Raw genomic sequence first — 25,700 nt, forward strand, 5'->3', positions numbered from 1 at the left:
AGGGAAACCAGGTGAGTGCCGATTAGCGGGCGCCATCTTGGTTGAGCGGCTAGTGCTTCCATCGTAGGACTCCTGCGTGTACGGCTATATAAAATGCCCATCCGTCAAGCGTGCAGCGTCGGCGCGCAGCGGACGCGCCATTGGCGCACCGGAGGTGCGCCAGAGGTAAGCCCGTTTGCGCCCGTTTGCGCACAGGACGCGACCAGCGCCGGGCACGCTGCCCCTCCTGACCCTTCCCGCTTAGTATACTCTAGGGAGGAGCTTATGCGATTAGATCAGCGGTCGATCCTGAATGGTAGGTTAGCTACCAGCTGCATGGGGACGCTGTCCTGCGGCTTGCTTAATGTTAGATCTCTTAGCAAGCACCATGTGGAAATATCTCTCCTCATAGAGACATATGAGCTAGTTGTTCTCTTTATGACGGAGACATGGACCAGGGCCGATAGTGAGGTGGAATTGGGATTGGCCTGTCCATCGGGCTATAAAATTAGACATAACACCCGAGTAGGGAGCCGAGGGAGGGGTGTTGGTTTTATTTTTAGGGACACCTTGGACCTTTCGCTGTTGGAGATTAAGGCAGTGTTGGGTTTTGAACTCTTGGGCTTCTCTCTGAAAGGGCAAGGGGGTGCCCTGCACTCCGGGTTGCTGTGTTATAGGCCCCCTGGAAATGCCCTGTCAGCACTACCTGAACTGGTAGACCTTATTTATGATCTGTCTAATACTCACGCTAGATTACTAATTCTGGGGGACTTTAACCTCTGGCCCACTGGGCCTTTGGACTCAGCGTTTAGAGATCTGTGCCAGGCTTGTGATAACATACACTTACAACAGCTGGTGCTCTCCCAGACACATCTTAAGGGCCATGTTCTTGACTTAGTCTTTGCGGATGAGAATCAGGTCACTATTAGGAACATTGTCTCCCAATGTTGGACTGATCATGCCTTGGTTCATTTTTCTCTATTTCTCCCCGCCATCACACAGAGGCGTGACAAGATGGGAGTGACCAATCTTACTAGGCAATGGTCCAGACTGCTGAAACAGTCTAGTCTCCCCACCCTGCTATCTGGTGGCTTTATCTTGGGAGGAAACGTGGATGAGAGCTATATGCATCTCACCCAGCACATTACCGATTCCTTGGATAAAGTGGTACCCTTACGGAAAGCAAAGGATAGGCCCAAGCCTGCCATGCCTTGGTACTCTAAAGACCTTCTCCAACAGAAGCTGTGGTGTAAGCAGGCGGAGAGAGCCTGGCGGAAGCGCTACCTAGAGCTTGACAAAGCCTGTTATAAACAGGCCCTCCTATGCTATAAAGCGCAAATTAAATGTGCCAAAGCCAACTTTCTCGAGGATACGCTGACACAGGCAGTAAATAAGTCCCACACTCTGTTTAAAATTGTCAAGGACTTTTCCCATCCGGCCAGTGTGGCTAATTGCATTCCGACCTCTCAGTCCTTATGCGACTCCTTGGCAGCGGCCTTCAAGGACAAGATTGCCACCATTTTGAGTGGGCTTTCTGATTTAGCTTCCCCCTGCCCCCAGTTCCAGATGGGTATGGCCCCTTTGTCCATCTCTGGGACCCCCGAGGTTGTGATGGAACAGGCACGGCTTGACAGTTTTCCCCTCCCCCTCTATGAGGAGTTCTGCCAATTGGCAAATGGTGTGTCCTTGGGATCTCCTATGGACCCGCTGCCCCATAGACTGTGGAAGGTGTTTCAAGAGGAACTCTTTTTGCCTCTGTTTTCCATCTGCTGCCTATCCCTCGGCACTGCTACGGTTCCGGATAGCTGGAAACTTGCCGTGGTCTCTCCCCTCCTGAAGAAGGCAACATTGGACCCCGCGTGTTTGGGGAACTACTGGCCAATCTCGCTGCTTCCATTTCCTATTAAGATTCTGGAAAGGTGGGTCACTAAACATCTGTCCAGTTTTTTGGAAACTTAACACCTGACTGGACATGGCCCAGTTCGGTTTCAGGCCTGCCCACGGCACCGAATCTGCACTAGTGGTTGTCCTGGATGATCTTCGTTCGCGTGTCGACTCAGGTCATGCAGCCTTTTTAGTGCTGCTTGATATGTCGGCCTACTTCGACACGGTCAGCAACGCCATTCTCATTAGCAGATTGTAGGAAGCCGGGGTGGCTGGTCTGGCGAGAGACTGGCTGGTTTCCTATCTTCAGGATCGACATCAAGTAGTAGCTCTACCGCCTTTTAGATCTGGCACAAAAATAGTGGGGCAAGGGGTACCTCAGGGGTCGGCCATCAGTCCCATTTTATTTAATCTCTACCTCCGCCCCTTAGTTAAGCTGATTAAATCATTCGGTATCTCGGTCATCAACTATGCCGATGATACGCAGCTTATTTTTTCCTTGGAAGGTAGAGAGGCTGTGTCCCAGGAGACCTTTCACCGTTGCATGACAGCCACTGCGAACTGGTTGCGTATTAACTCTCTTCATTTTAATGGCTCAAAAATGGAGGTGTTGCAGTGCTCTATGGATCGCATTCCTCGGCCTTTGCCGGAGGATTTTTGGCCCACAGCCTTCCAGGGTACAGCTGCGGCAGCAGATTCCGCTCGTAATTTGGGCGTTATGTTTGGACCAAATTTGCAGCTGAATGTTTTTGTAAACAAAAGTGTCGCTACATGTATGATGCTGCTCCGCATCCTACGTAAGATTCTCCCTATGCTTCTGGCTCAAGCTAGACCAGAAGTAGTGAGTAGTATTATTCTCAGTAGACTCGACTACTGCAACGCACTGCTTCTGGGTGCCCCTGGTATTTTGATCAGAAAATTGCAACGCATCCAGAACATGGCTGCTAAACTGGCCCTTTCTCGACTGCGTTCGGTTTTTCATCCCTTGCGCTTAAGGACCTCCACTGGTTACCCGCCACCAGCGCATTTGTTTTAAAGCGTTGTGTATAGTGTTTTGGGCCCTCCATGATCAGGGACCTGTCCCGCTACAAGAACTTTTTTCCTGGTATTCGACCTCCAGACCCCTGCGATCTTCATCGGCATATCTGGTCACAGTCCCTAAGATCCGGAGGATACGGATGGGAGGCCGTTCCTTTGGATACACTGCGGCCAAACTTTGGAATTCTCTGCCAGTGACTCTAAGGAGCACGGGGGAACTTTTCTCATTTAAGAAAGGCTTGAAGTCCCATCTATTCCCCAGGGCAGTGTAGGGCTGTGTTTTGCGTTGGTCTGGATAAGTCAAAGCGCCAGGATACCCTATGGGTGACAGTTCGCGCTATACAAATACGCAATACATACATACATTGATGATTTCAATGCTAATGTGATATGTTATTTTGCCAGCAAAGGTATTGCTAATTAAATTTATGATATGAATGCCCTGAACCTAGTCCATACACTCAAAGATCCCACAGGGCATAGCATCTGCCATGCACAGTTATCATTAGGCAAAGCTCATGGCCTTTGCCCATGCCCTACATTTAGAGCCCATTTATCCAGTGTCCACAGGGCACGCCCTTCACTTGTGCATTGGGGGCTCCTGACACTGGGCATGGCCTTTGGGTACACGCTGTGCCCAGTTCCACTTCCCCTACAGCTCAATATGTAGCCTTGCCCGGTCCCTCTGCCATCAGTGCCCTCTTATAACATACATGAAACTCGTGAACTAGTTTGCAAGCTTGTCATGAACTAAGTGAGCTAGTGATCATGTTTGATGTTTTGTGGTCCTTTATTCGCAGTTTTGCAAATCATGTAGCATCACTTTTCATTTTTTGGGCAGGAAGACAAAGGACAGTTTCCACCATTTTGATATGCATCATCGCCCTACTCTGTGAAGCAAATTCTGTTCCCCTTGCTCCAGCCCTCCCTAGTACCACGCATCATGGGTTAGATTACCACATTTAAGTGCTTGTGTCCGCATCACCGCATTAAAATGCTAAGGTCACGCATAACTAGTGAGAACCCGTCCATGTGTGAGGAGGCGCTGCAGCTCATGTGTGAGGAGGCGCTGCAGCTCTGGCAAATGACCTCCCCAACAGCATGCTTGATGTACTGCACTAGGCAGAAGAGCAAGTCGCGTCCAGGTCAAGGAAGAGAGACTTGTTGCTATGGAAACCAGCCTGGGCCCAGTGAAGTTGCTTGCTATAAAACTTTAGTTGCTTACAATAACCGTGAGCAGCTGCTTCGTAGGCCTCGGAGCCCAGCTCTCACTCCCCTCACATCACGTGGTAGCCTCCTTCTCGCACAATAGTAAATTTGTCTGTGCACCATAGTCCTGTACTGACAGAACACTGGCCATGGCGTTAAAAGCTCTGCGCCAGCAGCTCCTTAAAACAGCCCAGCAAACAGCCATGCTCCCATATGCCTTTAATTACTTTTTGCTTTGTGATACATTGTAAAATGTGATTCATGGTTTATGGATTGCTTGCATTCTGTAGCATGGTAAATAATTTACTAAGAATGTGTATATAAGTAAGATGTCAATGTTTTTTATGAGCAGATGTGAAAACCTCAAAACACAAAAATCAACAACAGGAACATCAGGGAAAACAGAGAGAACCAGGTACTTACTAGAGTTGAGTGTGTGAAATACTTGCAAATGAAATGTAGGAATGGTTCTTCAATGTGAAAAATAAACCTGTAAATATATCTTTTGTAAAAAGAGACTCTTAATTTTAGACTGCCAAAATTTTAATTTTGCATACATATCTCTCAACAAAAGCATTTTCTTGTGGTGACTGAAAATGTGCCTAACAAAGTGAAGGTAAGTTTCAGTTCTATTAAGGACACGGAGGTGAGGATTATGCTTTATCTACCTTCGCTTTAATAACATATCTTCAAATAGCACCATTTTAAAATTTTCAAAAACACCTTTTTCCATGATCACCAGGGAAAGCAACAAACAGTTCAGGAGTCCATCTTTAATGTCCAAAACATGAACCCCATTTAGTCCTTCATCACTGTCTGGACCCCTCTTCCTTCACACGAATCACGCCATCAGTTCATTTTCACGAGTCCTGTTTTGATCCATCATTTCCTGCAAAGACACGCTGTGTCAGTAATAATTTCTGACCATATTTTGTTTCAACAGGTCACATCTCAAACATTTGTTTCGTACAAAGACAAAGAAAGTTCAAAAGATTAACAACCAAAAGGGTCAACTGAAATGTTCCCAAGACAAACAAATGTACTTGCTACTGTACCGGGAGGGTCTGCATCTTAATGATTGCGGGTGGGATAATCCTCGCTTCTGTGTCCTTAATAGAATTGAAGCTTACCTTCACTTTGTTAGGAAAATGTTGATTCTATGTCAGGAGCAGAAGCAAGGATTATGCTAGTTCAATGAGTACTAACTACCAATAGGGTCACTTCCACCACCGCCTTAAAGTAAAAGCTCTGGAAGGTTGAGTCTGAGGACCAGTCCTCTGCGCACATAAAGTCCTCCGGACGTGCCTCCAGACAGAATGCCTTGGAGGCCATTGCTCCTCTTGTGGGGTGTGTTTCAAACACTTTGGTATCTATACCCACTTCTTGCATTACCCAACTGACCCATCCGGCTATTGTAGGGGAAGATACCACCGTATATGGTTGTAGTACTGTCAGCCCATGCCTTGGACAGGAGGTACTTTGATACCAGCCGATGCTGCATCTGCTTCAGATGAACCAGAATGTGTGGAAACAGGGGGAGTTCCAGAAGAACCGGAAACCATACTTGTGACCTCCAAATGGGGCTAATGAGGTCTACCTCCGCCACTTAGTGGCGGGCCTGCGCCAATGAGTCCCTTTCTCACTGCTCCATCAGGATTCAAGCAAGCCGGGCCGAAGATGGCTGAAATGCCAGAAACCGGTCCCCGGTAGCTTGTCTCCTTTCTGGTGAAGAATTGGCTTGGTAGTTTAGTCTGCCCTGTTCCCATGATGCACTGGGCCAGGGACAGACTGATTTGCACATAGCCAGGTTCTGAGCTGGGATGGGGCAGTGAGATAAATAACGGTGATGGATCAAGCCCTGATCTTTGGACTGGGTAAGAGTGGTCTGCTTAATTCAGACACTCTGTTCATCACCACCCCCTTTTCTAAATCGTTTTTGGCCACTATAGGTGTGGCAGGGTATACTCAGACATGAGTCCCTTTCTCACTGCTCCATCAGGATTCAAGCAAGCCGGGCCGAAGACGGCTGAAATGCCAGAAACCGGTCCCCAGTAGCTTGTCTCCTTTCTGGTGAAGAATTGGCTTGGTAGTTTAGTCTGCCCTGTTCCCATGATGCACTGGGCCAGGGACAGACTGATTTGCACATAGCCAGGTTCTGAGCTGGGATGGGGCAGTGAGATAAATAACGGTGATGGATCAAGCCCTGATCTTTGGACTGGGTAAGAGTGGTCTGCTTAATTCAGACACTCTGTTCATCACCACCCCCTTTTCTAAATCGTTTTTGGCCACTATAGGTGTGGCAGGGTATACTCAGACATGAGTCCCTTTCTCACTGCTCCATCAGGATTCAAGCAAGCCGGGCCGAAGACGGCTGAAATGCCAGAAACCGGTCCCCGGTAGCTTGTCTCCTTTCTGGTGAAGAATTGGCTTGGTAGTTTAGTCTGCCCTGTTCCCATGATGCACTGGGCCAGGGACAGACTGATTTGCACATAGCCAGGTTCTGAGCTGGGATGGGGCAGTGAGATAAATAACGGTGATGGATCAAGCCCTGATCTTTGGACTGGGTAAGAGTGGTCTGCTTAATTCAGACACTCTGTTCATCACCACCCCCTTTTCTAAATCGTTTTTGGCCACTATAGGTGTGGCAGGGTATACTCAGACATGAGTCCCTTTCTCACTGCTCCATCAGGATTCAAGCAAGCCGGGCCGAAGACGGCTGAAATGCCAGAAACCAGTCCCCGGTAGCTTGTCTCCTTTCTGGTGAAGAATTGGCTTGGTAGTTTAGTCTGCCCTGTTCCCATGATGCACTGGGCCAGGGACAGACTGATTTGCACATAGCCAGGTTCTGAGCTGGGATGGGGCAGTGAGATAAATAACGGTGATGGATCAAGCCCTGATCTTTGGACTGGGTAAGAGTGGTCTGCTTAATTCAGACACTCTGTTCATCACCACCCCCTTTTCTAAATCGTTTTTGGCCACTATAGGTGTGGCAGGGTATACTCAGACATGAGTCCCTTTCTCACTGCTCCATCAGGATTCAAGCAAGCCGGGCCGAAGACGGCTGAAATGCCAGAAACCGGTCCCCAGTAGCTTGTCTCCTTTCTGGTGAAGAATTGGCTTGGTAGTTTAGTCTGCCCTGTTCCCATGATGCACTGGGCCAGGGACAGACTGATTTGCACATAGCCAGGTTCTGAGCTGGGATGGGGCAGTGAGATAAATAACGGTGATGGATCAAGCCCTGATCTTTGGACTGGGTAAGAGTGGTCTGCTTAATTCAGACACTCTGTTCATCACCACCCCCTTTTCTAAATCGTTTTTGGCCACTATAGGTGTGGCAGGGTATACTCAGACATGAGTCCCTTTCTCACTGCTCCATCAGGATTCAAGCAAGCCGGGCCGAAGACGGCTGAAATGCCAGAAACCGGTCCCCGGTAGCTTGTCTCCTTTCTGGTGAAGAATTGGCTTGGTAGTTTAGTCTGCCCTGTTCCCATGATGCACTGGGCCAGGGACAGACTGATTTGCACATAGCCAGGTTCTGAGCTGGGATGGGGCAGTGAGATAAATAACGGTGATGGATCAAGCCCTGATCTTTGGACTGGGTAAGAGTGGTCTGCTTAATTCAGACACTCTGTTCATCACCACCCCCTTTTCTAAATCGTTTTTGGCCACTATAGGTGTGGCAGGGTATACTCAGACATGAGTCCCTTTCTCACTGCTCCATCAGGATTCAAGCAAGCCGGGCCGAAGACGGCTGAAATGCCAGAAACCGGTCCCCGGTAGCTTGTCTCCTTTCTGGTGAAGAATTGGCTTGGTAGTTTAGTCTGCCCTGTTCCCATGATGCACTGGGCCAGGGACAGACTGATTTGCACATAGCCAGGTTCTGAGCTGGGATGGGGCAGTGAGATAAATAACGGTGATGGATCAAGCCCTGATCTTTGGACTGGGTAAGAGTGGTCTGCTTAATTCAGACACTCTGTTCATCACCACCCCCTTTTCTAAATCGTTTTTGGCCACTATAGGTGTGGCAGGGTATACTCAGACATGAGTCCCTTTCTCACTGCTCCATCAGGATTCAAGCAAGCCGGGCCGAAGACGGCTGAAATGCCAGAAACCGGTCCCCGGTAGCTTGTCTCCTTTCTGGTGAAGAATTGGCTTGGTAGTTTAGTCTGCCCTGTTCCCATGATGCACTGGGCCAGGGACAGACTGATTTGCACATAGCCAGGTTCTGAGCTGGGATGGGGCAGTGAGATAAATAACGGTGATGGATCAAGCCCTGATCTTTGGACTGGGTAAGAGTGGTCTGCTTAATTCAGACACTCTGTTCATCACCACCCCCTTTTCTAAATCGTTTTTGGCCACTATAGGTGTGGCAGGGTATACTCCGACATGAGTCCCTTTCTCACTGCTCCATCAGGATTCAAGCAAGCCGGGCCGAAGACGGCTGAAATGCCAGAAACCGGTCCCCGGTAGCTTGTCTCCTTTCTGGTGAAGAATTGGCTTGGTAGTTTAGTCTGCCCTGTTCCCATGATGCACTGGGCCAGGGACAGACTGATTTGCACATAGCCAGGTTCTGAGCTGGGATGGGGCAGTGAGATAAATAACGGTGATGGATCAAGCCCTGATCTTTGGACTGGGTAAGAGTGGTCTGCTTAATTCAGACACTCTGTTCATCACCACCCCCTTTTCTAAATCGTTTTTGGCCACTATAGGTGTGGCAGGGTATACTCAGACATGAGTCCCTTTCTCACTGCTCCATCAGGATTCAAGCAAGCCGGGCCGAAGACGGCTGAAATGCCGGAAACCGGTCCCCGGTAGCTTGTCTCCTTTCTGGTGAAGAATTGGCTTGGTAGTTTAGTCTGCCCTGTTCCCATGATGCACTGGGCCAGGGACAGACTGATTTGCACATAGCCAGGTTCTGAGCTGGGATGGGGCAGTGAGATAAATAAAGGTGATGGATCAAGCCCTGATCTTTGGACTGGGTAAGAGTGGTCTGCTTTATTCAGACACTCTGTTCATCACCACCCCCTTTTCTAAATCGTTTTTGGCCACTATAGGTGTGGCAGGGTATACTCAGACATGAGTCCCTTTCTCACTGCGCCATCAGGATTCAAGCAAGCCGGGCCGAAGACGGCTGAAATGCCAGAAACCGGTCCCCGGTAGCTTGTCTCCTTTCTGGTGAAGAATTGGCTTGGTAGTTTAGTCTGCCCTGTTCCCATGATGCACTGGGCCAGGGACAGACTGATTTGCACATAGCCAGGTTCTGAGCTGGGATGGGGCAGTAAGATAAATAACGGTGATGGATCAAGCCCTGATCTTTGGACTGGGTAAGAGTGGTCTGCTTTATTCAGACACTCTGTTCATCACCACCCCCTTTTCTAAATCGTTTTTGGCCACTATAGGTGTGGCAGGGTATACTCAGACATGAGTCCCTTTCTCACTGCTCCATCAGGATTCAAGCAAGCCGGGCCGAAGACGGCTGAAATGCCGGAAACCGGTCCCCGGTAGCTTGTCTCCTTTCTGGTGAAGAATTGGCTTGGTAGTTTAGTCTGCCCTGTTCCCATGATGCACTGGGCCAGGGACAGACTGATTTGCACATAGCCAGGTTCTGAGCTGGGATGGGGCAGTGAGATAAATAACGGTGATGGATCAAGCCCTGATCTTTGGACTGGGTAAGAGTGGTCTGCTTAATTCAGACACTCTGTTCATCACCACCCCCTTTTCTAAATCGTTTTTGGCCACTATAGGTGTGGCAGGGTATACTCAGACATGAGTCCCTTTCTCACTGCTCCATCAGGATTCAAGCAAGCCGGGCCGAAGACGGCTGAAATGCCAGAAACCGGTCCCCGGTAGCTTGTCTCCTTTCTGGTGAAGAATTGGCTTGATAGTTTAGTCTGCCCTGTTCCCATGATGCACTGGGCCAGGGACAGACTGATTTGCACATAGCCAGGTTCTGAGCTGGGATGGGGCAGTAAGATAAATAACGGTGATGGATCAAGCCCTGATCTTTCGACTGGGTAAGAGTGGTCTGCTTAATTCAGACACTCTGTTCATCACCACCCCCTTTTCTAAATCGTTTTTGGCCACTATAGGTGTGGCAGGGTATACTCAGACATGAGTCCCTTTCTCACTGCTCCATCAGGATTCAAGCAAGCCGGGCCGAAGACGGCTGAAATGCCAGAAACCGGTCCCCGGTAGCTTGTCTCCTTTCTGGTGAAGAATTGGCTTGGTAGTTTAGTCTGCCCTGTTCCCATGATGCACTGGGCCAGGGACAGACTGATTTGCACATAGCCAGGTTCTGAGCTGGGATGGGGCAGTGAGATAAATAACGGTGATGGATCAAGCCCTGATCTTTGGACTGGGTAAGAGTGGTCTGCTTAATTCAGACACTCTGTTCATCACCACCCCCTTTTCTAAATCGTTTTTGGCCACTATAGGTGTGGCAGGGTATACTCAGACATGAGTCCCTTTCTCACTGCTCCATCAGGATTCAAGCAAGCCGGGCCGAAGACGGCTGAAATGCCAGAAACCGGTCCCCGGTAGCTTGTCTCCTTTCTGGTGAAGAATTGGCTTGGTAGTTTAGTCTGCCCTGTTCCCATGATGCACTGGGCCAGGGACAGACTGATTTGCACATAGCCAGGTTCTGAGCTGGGATGGGGCAGTGAGATAAATAACGGTGATGGATCAAGCCCTGATCTTTGGACTGGGTAAGAGTGGTCTGCTTAATTCAGACACTCTGTTCATCACCACCCACTTTTCTAAATCGTTTTTGGCCACTATAGGTGTGGCAGGGTATACTCAGACATGAGTCCCTTTCTCACTGCTCCATCAGGATTCAAGCAAGCCGGGCCGAAGACGGCTGAAATGCCAGAAACCGGTCCCCGGTAGCTTGTCTCCTTTCTGGTGAAGAATTGGCTTGGTAGTTTAGTCTGCCCTGTTCCCATGATGCACTGGGCCAGGGACAGACTGATTTGCACATAGCCAGGTTCTGAGCTGGGATGGGGCAGTGAGATAAATAACGGTGATGGATCAAGCCCTGATCTTTGGACTGGGTAAGAGTGGTCTGCTTAATTCAGACACTCTGTTCATCACCACCCCCTTTTCTAAATCGTTTTTGGCCACTATAGGTGTGGCAGGGTATACTCCGACATGAGTCCCTTTCTCACTGCTCCATCAGGATTCAAGCAAGCCGGGCCGAAGACGGCTGAAATGCCAGAAACCGGTCCCCGGTAGCTTGTCTCCTTTCTGGTGAAGAATTGGCTTGGTAGTTTAGTCTGCCCTGTTCCCATGATGCACTGGGCCAGGGACAGACTGATTTGCACATAGCCAGGTTCTGAGCTGGGATGGGGCAGTGAGATAAATAACGGTGATGGATCAAGCCCTGATCTTTGGACTGGGTAAGAGTGGTCTGCTTAATTCAGACACTCTGTTCATCACCACCCCCTTTTCTAAATCGTTTTTGGCCACTATAGGTGTGGCAGGGTATACTCAGACATGAGTCCCTTTCTCACTGCTCCATCAGGATTCAAGCAAGCCGGGCCGAAGACGGCTGAAATGCCAGAAACCGGTCCCCGGTAGCTTGTCTCCTTTCTGGTGAAGAATTGGCTTGGTAGTTTAGTCTGCCCTGTTCCCATGATGCACTGGGCCAGGGACAGACTGATTTGCACATAGCCAGGTTCTGAGCTGGGATGGGGCAGTGAGATAAATAACGGTGATGGATCAAGCCCTGATCTTTGGACTGGGTAAGAGTGGTCTGCTTAATTCAGACACTCTGTTCATCACCACCCCCTTTTCTAAATCGTTTTTGGCCACTATAGGTGTGGCAGGGTATACTCAGACATGAGTCCCTTTCTCACTGCTCCATCAGGATTCAAGCAAGCCGGGCCGAAGACGGCTGAAATGCCAGAAACCGGTCCCTGGTAGCTTGTCTCCTTTCTGGTGAAGAATTGGCTTGGTAGTTTAGTCTGCCCTGTTCCCATGATGCACTGGGCCAGGGACAGACTGATTTGCACATAGCCAGGTTCTGAGCTGGGATGGGGCAGTGAGATAAATAACGGTGATGGATCAAGCCCTGATCTTTGGACTGGGTAAGAGTGGTCTGCTTAATTCAGACACTCTGTTCATCACCACCCCCTTTTCTAAATCGTTTTTGGCCACTATAGGTGTGGCAGGGTATACTCAGACATGAGTCCCTTTCTCACTGCTCCATCAGGATTCAAGCAAGCCGGGCCGAAGACGGCTGAAATGCCAGAAACCGGTCCCCGGTAGCTTGTCTCCTTTCTGGTGAAGAATTGGCTTGGTAGTTTAGTCTGCCCTGTTCCCATGATGCACTGGGCCAGGGACAGACTGATTTGCACATAGCCAGGTTCTGAGCTGGGATGGGGCAGTGAGATAAATAACGGTGATGGATCAAGCCCTGATCTTTGGACTGGGTAAGAGTGGTCTGCTTAATTCAGACACTCTGTTCATCACCACCCCCTTTTCTAAATCGTTTTTGGCCACTATAGGTGTGGCAGGGTATACTCCGACATGAGTCCCTTTCTCACTGCTCCATCAGGATTCAAGCAAGCCGGGCCGAAGACGGCTGAAATGCCAGAAACCGGTCCCCGGTAGCTTGTCTCCTTTCTGGTGAAGAATTGGCTTGGTAGTTTAGTCTGCCCTGTTCCCATGATGCACTGGGCCAGGGACAGACTGATTTGCACATAGCCAGGTTCTGAGCTGGGATGGGGCAGTGAGATAAATAACGGTGATGGATCAAGCCCTGATCTTTGGACTGGGTAAGAGTGGTCTGCTTAATTCAGACACTCTGTTCATCACCACCCCCTTTTCTAAATCGTTTTTGGCCACTATAGGTGTGGCAGGGTATACTCAGACATGAGTCCCTTTCTCACTGCTCCATCAGGATTCAAGCAAGCCGGGCCGAAGACGGCTGAAATGCCAGAAACCGGTCCCTGGTAGCTTGTCTCCTTTCTGGTGAAGAATTGGCTTGGTAGTTTAGTCTGCCCTGTTCCCATGATGCACTGGGCCAGGGACAGACTGATTTGCACATAGCCAGGTTCTGAGCTGGGATGGGGCAGTGAGATAAATAACGGTGATGGATCAAGCCCTGATCTTTGGACTGGGTAAGAGTGGTCTGCTTAATTCAGACACTCTGTTCATCACCACCCCCTTTTCTAAATCGTTTTTGGCCACTATAGGTGTGGCAGGGTATACTCAGACATGAGTCCCTTTCTCACTGCTCCATCAGGATTCAAGCAAGCCGGGCCGAAGACGGCTGAAATGCCGGAAACCGGTCCCCGGTAGCTTGTCTCCTTTCTGGTGAAGAATTGGCTTGGTAGTTTAGTCTGCCCTGTTCCCATGATGCACTGGGCCAGGGACAGACTGATTTGCACATAGCCAGGTTCTGAGCTGGGATGGGGCAGTGAGATAAATAACGGTGATGGATCAAGCCCTGATCTTTGGACTGGGTAAGAGTGGTCTGCTTAATTCAGACACTCTGTTCATCACCACCCCCTTTTCTAAATCATTTTTGGCCACTATAGGTGTGGCAGGGTATACTCAGACATGAGTCCCTTTCTCACTGCGCCATCAGGATTCAAGCAAGCCGGGCCGAAGACGGCTGAAATGCCAGAAACCGGTCCCCGGTAGCTTGTCTCCTTTCTGGTGAAGAATTGGCTTGGTAGTTTAGTCTGCCCTGTTCCCATGATGCACTGGGCCAGGGACAGACTGATTTGCACATAGCCAGGTTCTGAGCTGGGATGGGGCAGTGAGATAAATAACGGTGATGGATCAAGCCCTGATCTTTGGACTGGGTAAGAGTGGTCTGCTTAATTCAGACACTCTGTTCATCACCACCCCCTTTTCTAAATCGTTTTTGGCCACTATAGGTGTGGCAGGGTATACTCAGACATGAGTCCCTTTCTCACTGCTCCATCAGGATTCAAGCAAGCCGGGCCGAAGACGGCTGAAATGCCAGAAACCGGTCCCCGGTAGCTTGTCTCCTTTCTGGTGAAGAATTGGCTTGGTAGTTTAGTCTGCCCTGTTCCCATGATGCACTGGGCCAGGGACAGACTGATTTGCACATAGCCAGGTTCTGAGCTGGGATGGGGCAGTGAGATAAATAACGGTGATGGATCAAGCCCTGATCTTTGGACTGGGTAAGAGTGGTCTGCTTAATTCAGACACTCTGTTCATCACCACCCCCTTTTCTAAATCGATTCTATGTCAGGAGCAGAAGCAAGGATTATGCTAGTTCAATGAGTACTAACTACCAATAGGGTCACTTCCACCACCGCCTTAAAGTAAAAGCTCTGGAAGGTTGAGTCTGAGGACCAGTCCTCTGCGCACATAAAGTCCTCCGGACGTGCCTCCAGACAGAATGCCTTGGAGGCCATTGCTCCTCTTGTGGGGTGTGTTTCAAACACTTTGGTATCTATACCCACTTCTTGCATTACCCAACTGACCCATCCGGCTATTGTAGGGGAAGATACCACCGTATATGGTTGTAGTACTGTCAGCCCATGCCTTGGACAGGAGGTACTTTGATACCAGCCGATGCTGCATCTGCTTCAGATGAACCAGAATGTGTGGAAACAGGGGGAGTTCCAGAAGAACCGGAAACCATACTTGTGACCTCCAAATGGGGCTAATGAGGTCTACCTCCGCCACTTAGTGGCGGGCCTGCGCCAATGACCAAGTAATCAACGAGAATGGTGGAAAGGCATAGCCCCACTCCTGACTCAAATCTTGGAGAAACGCGTGAGTCATCGCTGCACCTTCAACTGATGAACCGGGGCAGCTGGTGATTGAGATGGAATGCACAGAGATTGACTGAGAAAGGGCCCCTGGAGTCGGCAACCTGCTGGAATACCTGATGATCGAGCTTCCATAAACTGGAGTCGTGAAGATGTCTGGAGTGCCTGTCCACCACCTGGTTGGTCTGGCCCGGAAGGTACTCCGCCTTGACAGAGATGTGATGCCCCAGACAAATGTTCCAGAAATCCTTTGACATGTCTGCTGGGAGCCAGGATCTAATGCCCCCCAGGTGATTGATATGTCTCACTGCAGAGACGTTGTCCACCTTCAACAAGACGCAGGAATGGAATTGATCTTTGGTCCAACACCGGACTGCCATTTATCCCGCCAGGAGCTCTAGTCAGTTTAAGCTCTGTTCCCACAATGGGCACCCCGACCGGACCTGCTAGCATCCGACTCAGTGAGCAGGGCAAGAGTGGAACAGAAGATTGCTCTCCCATTCCATGCATCCATATGGGTAAGCCACCATTCCATTTCCTCTTTGGCTTTGTCCGTCAAGGGCACCAATTAGGCATATGTCAATCCCCTTCTCAATTGATGTGCCTTCAGGCACTGGAGGGCTCGATAATGGAGTGGACCCGGGAAGGTTGCCTGTATGAAGAATGAGAGGAGGCCTACCAGGCGGGCAATCTGTTGGAGTGATGTGCAAGACCTGGTTAGGGCATGGCAGAGTTCATGTCTTATTTTTGCCATCTTCCAATAGGCGAGGCTCAGGGACGCTGATGTGGAGTCCACAATGAAGCCCAAGAAGGTCGCTCTTTGTGTAGGGGTGAGAAGCGACTTCTTCTCATTGATCAAAATCCCCAGGCCCTGAAAAAGATCTATCGCTATCTGGAACTATGAAATCAGTTTCTGTGGGCATTGAGCCATGAGCAACATGTCATCCAGGTAAACAATTAACCAGATGCCCTGTTCTCTGAGGAACTCTATCGCCGGTTTGAAGACCGTGGTTAAACACTAAGTCGCTGATGAGAGGCCAAAGGGGGATCATGGTTAACTTGTAAACCTGAGATTGGAATTGGAGAAGTCTGCTATATGGGGGAAAAGCCGGGATGGACAGGTAAGTGTGCTTCAGGTCCAGACGTACTATCCAGTCTGACAGCAGCAAGGCACCTCTAAGTAGATGGATGCCTTCCATATTTAAGTCGAGTAACACCAGCCACTTGTTGAAGTCTCAGAAGTTGATAACTGACCTTCGACCACCCTCGAACTTGTCGACTAGAAAGATGTTGCTTAAAAAAGTTTTGGGATGCAGGTCTGAATGACAGATAGCACCTTTGTGAAGGAGAGCCCTTACTTCTTCATCTATAAGTGCTGCGTCTCGGGTTGAGAAACATATGGGCCTTGGGTGGGTAACCTGGGAAGGGTAACAATAAAACTCTATGTGGAAACCCTGTATGGTCAGCAACTCCTCAGCGTCTGAGGTAATGGAAGCCCAGGCCGAGAGGAACTCTGTCAACCCCCTGCCATCTTGATCTGAGCAGAGGGAAGGATACCTTGACATTCGCATTTGCGTCCCCGTTCTGCTCTCTGTATCCACCTTGACCACGAAAAAATTGACGTCTTGTTGGGTAGAAATTGTGAAGCGCTTGTTATTCTGGTACTGACTGTACCTGGATCCTTGTCCCATGTGAGGGATTTAGTAGGAGGGACGGCCGGTTGAGTGGCCACCGGCTTGACAGGCCCCCTGGAAAACCTGTTGGGTAAATATGTGCTTGATGTTGGACTGAGCTTTAGCCAATGAAGTGAAAGTCAGTAAGAATTTTAAATGTATTTATGAAAGGGGTCACTGAACTGTCCTCTCTAATGCCTCTGCCCCCATCTTGGAGGAGGTAACGTGCCCCAGCTTGGGGTCAAGTTTGTTAAGCAAAGAGCGGTGCCACTCTGTCGAGAGGGCACAGTTGGCGTTGCCCATAAGAATTATTGCACGCTTCACCCAATTCAAAAGGACCCTCAGGGGAAATGAGGGAGCCTGACACTGTGGCCTCTTCTGCCATGTTCAGAATCCTGGTCATAGGACCTATGGCATCTAAAAACATGTCCTGGCATGTGTGCCACTTCCTATCTATCCCTTTCTTATGGTCCTTCATGTACTTCGCTAAGAAGGTGGCCATTTTCAAATCTATATCAGTGGTGAGGGCTACTTTTCCCTCTAGGGTAGGCCATGGACACCCTGCCCTTAGGCAATTGGGTTTAAAAGGCTCACAATCCGGATGCAGCAGTTCTGGGGACACGTGCACACCCTTACAATTACTTGGTCCGGGATGTGTCCCACAGAAGACCTGAAGACTGTGGCATAACCCTGAACAGCAGGAACAAGGCTCGGCAGCTCTCAGAATCTGTCAATGCGCTCTCACCTCATGTGAATGGGAGAGCGAGACACACTGCGCGGAGCCAGCGCGGCACACCACAGCATTAACCTCTAGCGGGCGAGAGCCGCACTGTGCTAGTCAATAATAATAATATTAATAATAATGGGCTCAAATGTGTGAGTAGAGTAAAAGCGGCCCACAACAGAGCCAGGGATCTGAAACATAAATACAATACCGCCCATACTCTGCACCTCTAATCAGTGGCAAAGTACCCCAAAAAGCATTAACCCTTACAAACAAGCATTTACAATGCAATGGTCTCGGCATTATTAAAGGTAGAGCTATTGGCATTGCTCACGACATTTTTTTTATTTATTTAATTTTTTAAAATCATAAATAAATGGCATTGTCATTTACATTGCCAATTGCTTAATCGTTAAATAAATGGCATTGTCATTTACAATGCCAATAGGGGCGGGTTCAAGCCCCCTAACTAAGAAACATTAATAGATTATTACTCCTATTTCCTATGCCTAGTTTCTCCTTTTCCTCAATTGTACAAATGGAGCTCGAGATCCCCCCCCCACACTCACACACCCAACAACTGAGGCTCATCTTTTACTCTCCTTATGCATTTATGCTATTAGGACTTATTTCTTGAGTGCGCACCGGGTCGGCACATTAGTAATGTTTGTCATGTTATTCACAAAACATTGAACTAAAGTGTGAGAAAAAAGAAACGTGCTCATGGAACCTGAGAGCCAGTTAACTAACTAAGAGAGCTGGTGTGCACGAAACAAACAGAGAAAGAAGGAAAGAGAGAGAAGAAAGTAAGTAGGGTGAAAAAGCAGGACAAAGAATGAGGAAAGCCACAGAGAAAAGGAAGAGTGGAGGGAATTGGGGAACCTAGCAGAGTAATGCAGGAGATGGGATGGGGAAAAGAAGACAAAAGGAGGAAGCAGCAGTTACAGCAGGACCTGTTTATATTTCTTGCATCACACGTACAACAGCAGCCGCTCACTCTGTGCTCTGGGCACAATGTTGAATGTATGTCGGTCTAATTCGGCCATCTGAGTGAGTCATACAAAATTATAGCGCGCCCTGTCACTCCCAGACTCCCCCCGTACCTACGGATACGCTCCGAAGTGAGGCACAGACACAGGAAGTGAAGGACAGACACAGGTACCGAAGCCAGGTTTTGGTTTTTACTGATGTGATGCACTGCAAAGAGAATACAGGGCTACGAATCTCATTCAAGTAGAACGGTTTCCTATGAAAGTCATACAGAGCACTTCTAGAGCAGCTGGGAGTCGTGCCTTCAATACACACTGCGGGACTCGGGGGGGACAATACCACGAACCATGAGCAAGCCGTAACCCAAGTCTCTCGGGACACAAGGTTAGGAACAGGTGTTCAGACAGTACTTTCATCACTTATGTTAAATAGCTCAGGTACAGAAAGGCATTCTGCAGAAGAGAAAACTGATACAAAGCCTTACACAGTTGTAGTGTTGCTGCCAGTGGGGTGTACCACTGCAGCACATGCCCCCTCACACTGTCTCTGCATGCTTCGCCCCTCAGGCGTGAAGGGGCTTTGGTAGAGCCCTTACGTACACGTAATACGTCCCCCTGTTAATAAAGAGCCCAGGGCCCCGGGCGTGGTCAGTTAGCTACTAGCCACTAAAAGTAGCACGTGTGTCCTGCAGTCTCTGTTTTCTAGGCCCCAGGCCAGCCCTAGGCCAGGACACCACATTGGCGACGAGGCGGTGGTCACCTGCCCCCCACCGCGTGCCCTACACCAGCGCGCCCTGTCGTTGGCGCCCCCCGCTGCCCTGCAGCACATCAACGTGCGGCGCTGCTCCGCTGGCGCCCCCCGCTGCCCTGCAGCCCATCTACGTGTGGCGCTGCTCCCAGCGCCCTGCCCGGCACCCGGGATCACCTGCCCCGGCCGCGCCATCCAGGACTTACCCAGCCCGCCCTGTAGCGGAAGCGGCCCGCCGGTGTGCTTGCAGCGGCCTGCGCTGCCCTCCAGGTTTTCCCGCTTGGCTCCCGCCTGCGTCCGGAGCCGTCCAGCAGCCTTCCTCGTCATCGTGACCGGCGTGTCACCCCCAGGTACCTGCAGCGGTGTGCCCGTACGCTCCAGCGACCCCTGCGCCAAGGCCTTCGCCCCCCTGGAGACGCCGGCCCAGCGCGACCTCCCTGGTGGTTCCGCGCATGCGCTGAGTGCACCCGGCAACACGTTCCCGGCGGCCCAGCGTTTTCTCACGCATCTCGCGTGTCCTCGGCCCCGCGGGCCCTGCTCACACCTACGCTTCCAGCGGATCGACGCCAGGGTGCATCCCTACGTTGCCTACCTCGCCCCACGGTGTTGTGGAGGCCACACAGTCTTTCCCCTGCATGCAAGAAGCGCCCAGACGTCCCGCAGCGTCCTGAACTCCTTTCCACGGTGTTGTGGAAGCCACACAGCCTTCCCCTGCCTGCCAGGAGCGCCCGGACGTCCCGCAGACTCCTGTTTCAGCCGCCATGGCCAATGTGCCGCCCCTGGAGCCCTTCTCCATCACAGGAACGCCCCCCTCGCAAGCAACACGGTGGTGCAAGTGGGTTGAACGTTTGGAAAACTACTTTATCGCGGCTGACATCACGGTGGCGCGGCGTCGCGCCATGCTACTACATCTAGGGGGAGAAGCTATTCATGACATCTCCAAGGACATCACGGAGGGAGACCCACCTCACACCTACGCCACCCTGCGAGACGCCATTACAAGATATTTCGAGCCTTTCACTAGCGCGGATTACGAACGCTTTTTGCTCCGACAAGCTCGCCAGCTCCCTGAGGAGTCAGTTGATGTGTTCTACGCGCGTCTCAAGAAACTAGCCAGCACGTGCAGGCTCCCGGACGCAGACGACGAAATCCGCGCCCAGTTCATACAAGGGTGTTCCTCTCTGAAACTGCGAGAGAGAGTGCTAGAAACGGACGCCATGCCCATGCGCGACATCCTCGCATTAGGACGCTCTAAAGAACTCTCCAAGGCTCGAGCAGCCCACATGGAGCCAGGTCCAGCGGTCAAAGTCAAGACAGAGCCGGTGTGCGCAGTTAAGTCACAACGTCCAGACAACCGGATGAGGCCTCAAAGGAAAGACCAGCCACATCAGCCCCAGTCCACCCGCGATAGATCATGCATTTGGTGCGGTGGTGCGGCCCCACACAAAGGCGCCTGCCCAGCCCAAGGTAAAATCTGCAGCGCGTGTGGGAAGGCCAACCACTTTGCGAGCGTCTGTTTGTCATCACAGCGGAAGAAGCAAAGCGGCCCGCCCAGGAAAGCGCGACAGGTAGCGCCACTACCAAACACGTCCAACAGCAGCGATATGGACGAGGAGGACACCGCGTCAGTCCACGTGGTACGCATGCTCAACACCCTGGCGGCCACGTCATCTAATGAACCAATGTGCACGGTCCATGTCCACAGCCAAGCAGTAAGAGCCCTAATCGACACCGGCGCGACGATAAATCTCATGGCCGCCAGTGTGTACCAGTGCCTAGAGGATGCCCCCACGCTTCACCCCACCAGAGTGCAAGTGTTCGCATACGGGACCCGGCGCTCTTTGCGCCTGTGCGGTGTATTCCGAACTACCGTATCTCACAACTCCACGCAGCTGCAGACTAAAATCTATGTATCCCAAGAAGGATCAGGATTCCTCCTCGGCTGTAAGACCGCACGTGAACTTGGACTCATCCACTTTGCCCTAACTGTGCAAGCTCAAGGTCTAGACCACCTGGTCGCAGAACACTCCTCACTGTTCGAAGGCATTGGATGTCTACGAGGCCCTCCCGTCAAACTCCACATTGACCAGTCAGTGGCTCCAGTAGCCCTCCGACACAGGCGGATTGCATTCCACCTCCGGCCCAAAGTGGAAGCTGAACTAAAGATGTTGGAGCAAGCCGGGATCATCGAACGAGTGACTGGACCCACCCCATGGGTGTCCCCCATTGTCGTGGCCAAGAAGCCGAAGCAACCGGAAGCGGTGAGAATATGTGTTGATATGCGCCTCCCCAACCTGGCCATCAAAAGAGAACGTCATCTGACGCCAACCATTGATGACATCATCGGGGAACTCGCAGGATCCAAGTGGTTCTCCAAGATGGACCTGAGATCAGGGTACCATCAAATCCTGCTTCACCCGGACTCGCGCCAAATCACAACATTCTCCACGCATGCCGGCCTGTGGAGGTACACGAGGCTCAACTTCGGCATCTCAAGCGCCGCCGAGGTGTTTCAAAATATCATCCACAACGTCCTCCAAGGCCTCGACGGAGTACTGAATGTGAGCGACGATATCCTGGTGCATGCCCCAACTCTGGAAGAACACATCAGACGCCTCTAGGCCGTATTCAACCGTCTAAAAGAGAGAGGACTAACGCTCCACAAAGACAAATGCGAATTTCTGCGCAAAGACATAAGCTTCTTCGGATACAAGTTCTCCGATCAAGGAGTGGGACCCGACCCAGAAAAAGTAAGAGACATCTACAACGCGCCGGCGCCTACCTCTGTAGCAGCAGTCCGCAGTTTCTTGGGCATGGTAACATACTGTGGACGTTTCATAAAAGACTTGTCCGACCTAACTGGACCACTCCGCGACCTCACGAAGTCGAACGCCACCTGGAAATGGGGCCCGGAGCAACAAGAATCCTTCATGAACACGAAAGCAGCCCTGTCAGCTGACACGACACTGGCGTATTTCAACCCACAGAACGAGTCACAACTGCTGGTGGATGCCAGTCCCACCGGTCTGGGAGCCGTCCTGTCACAACGGCAGTCATGCGGAGAATGGGCCCCCGTAGCGTACGCCAGCCGTACCCTCACACCTACCGAACAACGCTACTCCCAAATTGAGCGGGAGGCCATTTCCATTCTGTGGGGGTGCCGCCATTTCCACATCTACCTCTATGGCCACCCCTTTTCAGTAATTACCGACCACAAACCCCTCATTCCACTCTTCCAAGGCTCTTCCTCCCGCCCACCCCCGAGGATAGAGAAGTGGGTGCTGCAGCTGCAAGAGTTCCAATTCTCTGTGGAATACCGGCCCGGCACACGCAATCCTGCAGACTACCTGTCCAGACACGCCCGACCTGTCACCGATGCGGAAGCCGCCGAGGCAGCAGCCACAGAGGAATACGTTCGGCTAATCGTCGAGAGGTCAAGGCCACGTCCCATGTCCCTAGAAGAAGTTTCAAGAGCCACCAAGGACGATGACTGCCTCCAGATCGCGATCCGTGCCGTGGAAAGTGGGGACTGGAAGGCGCTCCAGAGCCCTGCATCCTTTCGCACCTCTGATGCCCAAACCATCTTAAAGGCCCTGTACCTGATCCGACACGAACTGTCAGTCTCCGCGGAAGGATGTCTCCTGAGAGGCCCCCGCCTAGTACTACCCAGCAGCCTGACCCAACAAGCCGCCTTGCTGGCACACGGATCACACCAAGGAATCGTCAAATCCAAAAGCAGACTCCGGAGCAAGGTGTGGTTCCCCGGGCTCGACAGAACAGTTGAAGAAGTAATCCATAGGTGCCCGGTGTGTCTTGCGACAAGCCTTCCAAACCCTCCAGCGCCCGTGGTAACCGAAGAAGGCCCCACATCCCCGTGGGTGCGGGTGAGTGCAGACTTCGGCAGCCTCCCCAGGGGAAAATACATGCTCGTGGTGGTGGACGATTTCTCCCGCTACCCGGAAGTAGAAATTGTATCGTCAACAGCAGCCTCAGAAGTGATACCAAAGTTCGAAAAGATAATTGCCACCCATGGGCTCATGCAGGAAGTCTGTACTGACAATGGACCCCCATTCAACGGCAACGAATTCACGGAATATCTCCAGAGCCAGAGCATTAAACACAGACGGATCACGCCAAGGTGGCCTCAGGCCAATGGAGAGGTCGAGAGACTAATGAGAACATTGAACAAAACAATACAAATTGCAATTGCTGACGGCCAGTGCCTAGAGCTAGCTATCTACCAGTTCCTCCGAGAATACCGCCTGACCCCACATTGCACTACAGGAATCTCCCCAAGCCGACTCTCATTCAACCGAGTCATGGCAGACACCATCCCGCACCACCCGGCATAGGAGCTCGCCCCAAACCCGAGAAACCGGTCCATGGAGCAACGCACCAGAACCAACCAAGAAGCGTCCCGGCGGAGAAGAGCATCGGACAGCCCGATACAAGTCGGAGACAGAGTTCTAGTGAAAGATCGCCACCCCGGAGGAAAGTTCCGTCTGCCCTTCGAACTAAACCCATGGACTGTGACAGAAATCAACGGAACCATGGTCACCGCTGTCAGGAGTGGGGAGTCTGTTACAAGAAATATCTTGTTTTTCAAGCAAGTACCAGACCCTGACCCTGACCAGGACGAGTGGCAACCGACCACCCAGATGCAACCATCAGGACCGGAGGAAACTGGCGCCGCAACAGGTCGAGCTGAAGACACCACCCCGAGCGTCCACACCACGGAGAGCACTGAGGACGAGTCCAACGGCGACGACACCAAGAACACAGATGAGCCACCCCCAGCCACAGGAGAAGGCCGAAGCCAAACAAGATATAGCCTGCGTCCGTGTCCAAAGCCGTCCCAGAGGTATCGCGACTTTGTGGCACAGTGCTGGCGTTGAGCTGATAAAGATGGCTGACCCCGCCGAGACTAAAGTAAGACTGTTCTGTTTTTGATATTCGAAATGTTATACTTGCCACCAGTTGAGCAGAGACTGAGCCAGAGACAGTTGGTGAACTTTGTTTGCTTTCTGCAACCAACCCTCACAGCATGTTTGCTGACCTGAAAGACTATTGAGTATTTGTGTGCTTGTTTCCAGTTTCTTTTTCATCCCTAGGTAAAGGAGGAATGTAGTGTTGCTGCCAGTGGGGTGTACCACTGCAGCACACGCCCCCTCACACTGTCTCTGCATGCTTCGCCCCTCAGGCGTGAAGGGGCTTTGGTAGAGCCCTTACGTACACGTAATACGTCCCCCTGTTAATAAAGAGCCCAGGGCCCTGGGCGTGGTCAGTTAGCTACTAGCCACTAAAAGTAGCACGTGTGTCCTGCAGTCTCTGTTTTCTAGGCCCCAGGCCAGCCCTAGGCCAGGACACCACAACAGTCACATGAAGAGAGAAGTAGATTTCGAAGAGAAAAACATTGAAGACTGGGCAAACCTGGACCATAAACCCACACTAGTACACGAAAGATTAATATGTAAATATATTACCAAAACCTATTGGAAACAAGGAGGGTAATGGGAGGGGGGGCATGGAAGGAACTAGGCGGTGCAAACACGACACTCAAATGAAAGATGAAGGAGAGTGAAGCGGAGGAGGCGCGTTTAAGGGCACAGTGGAGCAGGGGGGAGCAGCTGGGGGGAGCAGCTGGGGGAGGGTGAGCAGCGGGGGAGAGCAGCGGGGGGGCAGCACGGATCATGCGTTTAAGCCTCACTCAAGATGAGCAGTAAATGTGCCACCACAGACGGGCAGGGGTGCCCCGGCCGAGTGCGGATTCAGCGCGCACAAACAGCGCACGCAGGGACCATTACTGAGGGACAAAGAGAGTCAGTCAGCAGCAGGCCCGGGCTCCGTAAATCCCTAGACTAGCTCCGTGTGTGTGTGTGTGGCATTTAATGCAAAAAAAAAAAAAGACGCTACACAGCTCCCCTTAGCACCTCAGCTCGGTACACGAGGTGAGGAAGTAAGATTTGCCAAATGCCCCCTGTAAGCTGGCTCCGGTACCAGACGCCTGTAATGGCGTGCATGTGAGCCGGCCAACCCAGCTCCCAAATCAGCAGGACATGGCCCGACGGCAGCGCTCCCCTCCGCAATGGTCTCAGGCTCAGGTTCCGACTTCACTTAACGCCTGCTGAAGATAGTATTACAGGCTTAGTGCTGTCTGTGGACCGCATGGGAGCCCGGCAGCGAGGGGGAGCTGAGCCAGGAGTGGAGGAGGTAGGCAGGGGGCAATGTATGTTGGCAGAGCGCCCGATACCAGCTGCTACCCACACTCCAGTCTAGCGCCCCCCCCTCCCCTCCCCAATGCTGAGATCCTGTGTGGGCGGACGCAGACACCAGACTATCAGCAGCTCAGACTTGTGTTCCAGAACTCAGCTGAGAACAGAGCAGGCTGGGACAGGCAACGAGTGGAGTGGACTGTGCAACTGAAAGCACGCACAGCAGGCAAGAGGCGGATTAGAGAACCTGCCACAAGGGAAGCCGTGGGGCACAACAACCGGAGCAGGAGGAATCCGGAGCAGGGGCCGGCATCGCCCAGCCCCGGGTGCAGCCTAACGCGGCTCCTCTTTACAGCGAACCTGGCCTCGGGCAGTCGGCGGTAAATTTAAAGCATGCCTGCAGCACTTCTGGAGATCGAGGGCCGGTGACGATACAATACTGGCCCGCGGGGCTTCACTTTGATCACGGGCCGGCCTTCATTTAAGACACCTC

At 51.4% G+C, this 25,700-nt stretch overlaps 1 protein-coding gene across 4 annotated transcripts in view; it reads left to right on the plus strand.

The window, feature by feature from the left end:
* The window catches only part of LOC147727746 (uncharacterized), a 493,048-nt gene that overhangs the window by 425,662 nt on the left and 41,686 nt on the right, over window positions 1-25,700 (plus strand). For 3 of the 4 annotated variants that reach the window (XM_086961752.1, XM_086961749.1, XM_086961753.1), the window contains exon 7: window positions 4,463-4,525. The exons of the other annotated variant lie outside the window; for it this stretch is intronic. In XM_086961752.1, the coding sequence (XP_086817878.1) occupies window positions 4,463-4,525 (63 nt within the window). The remainder of the gene's footprint in view (window positions 1-4,462; window positions 4,526-25,700) is intronic. 4 annotated transcript variants of the gene reach the window in all.

The sequence above is a fragment of the Lissotriton vulgaris genome, chromosome 3_1 (assembly GCF_964263255.1).
Source record: "Lissotriton vulgaris chromosome 3_1, aLisVul1.2, whole genome shotgun sequence".
In the NCBI taxonomy this organism is placed as follows: Eukaryota; Metazoa; Chordata; class Amphibia; order Caudata; family Salamandridae; genus Lissotriton; species Lissotriton vulgaris.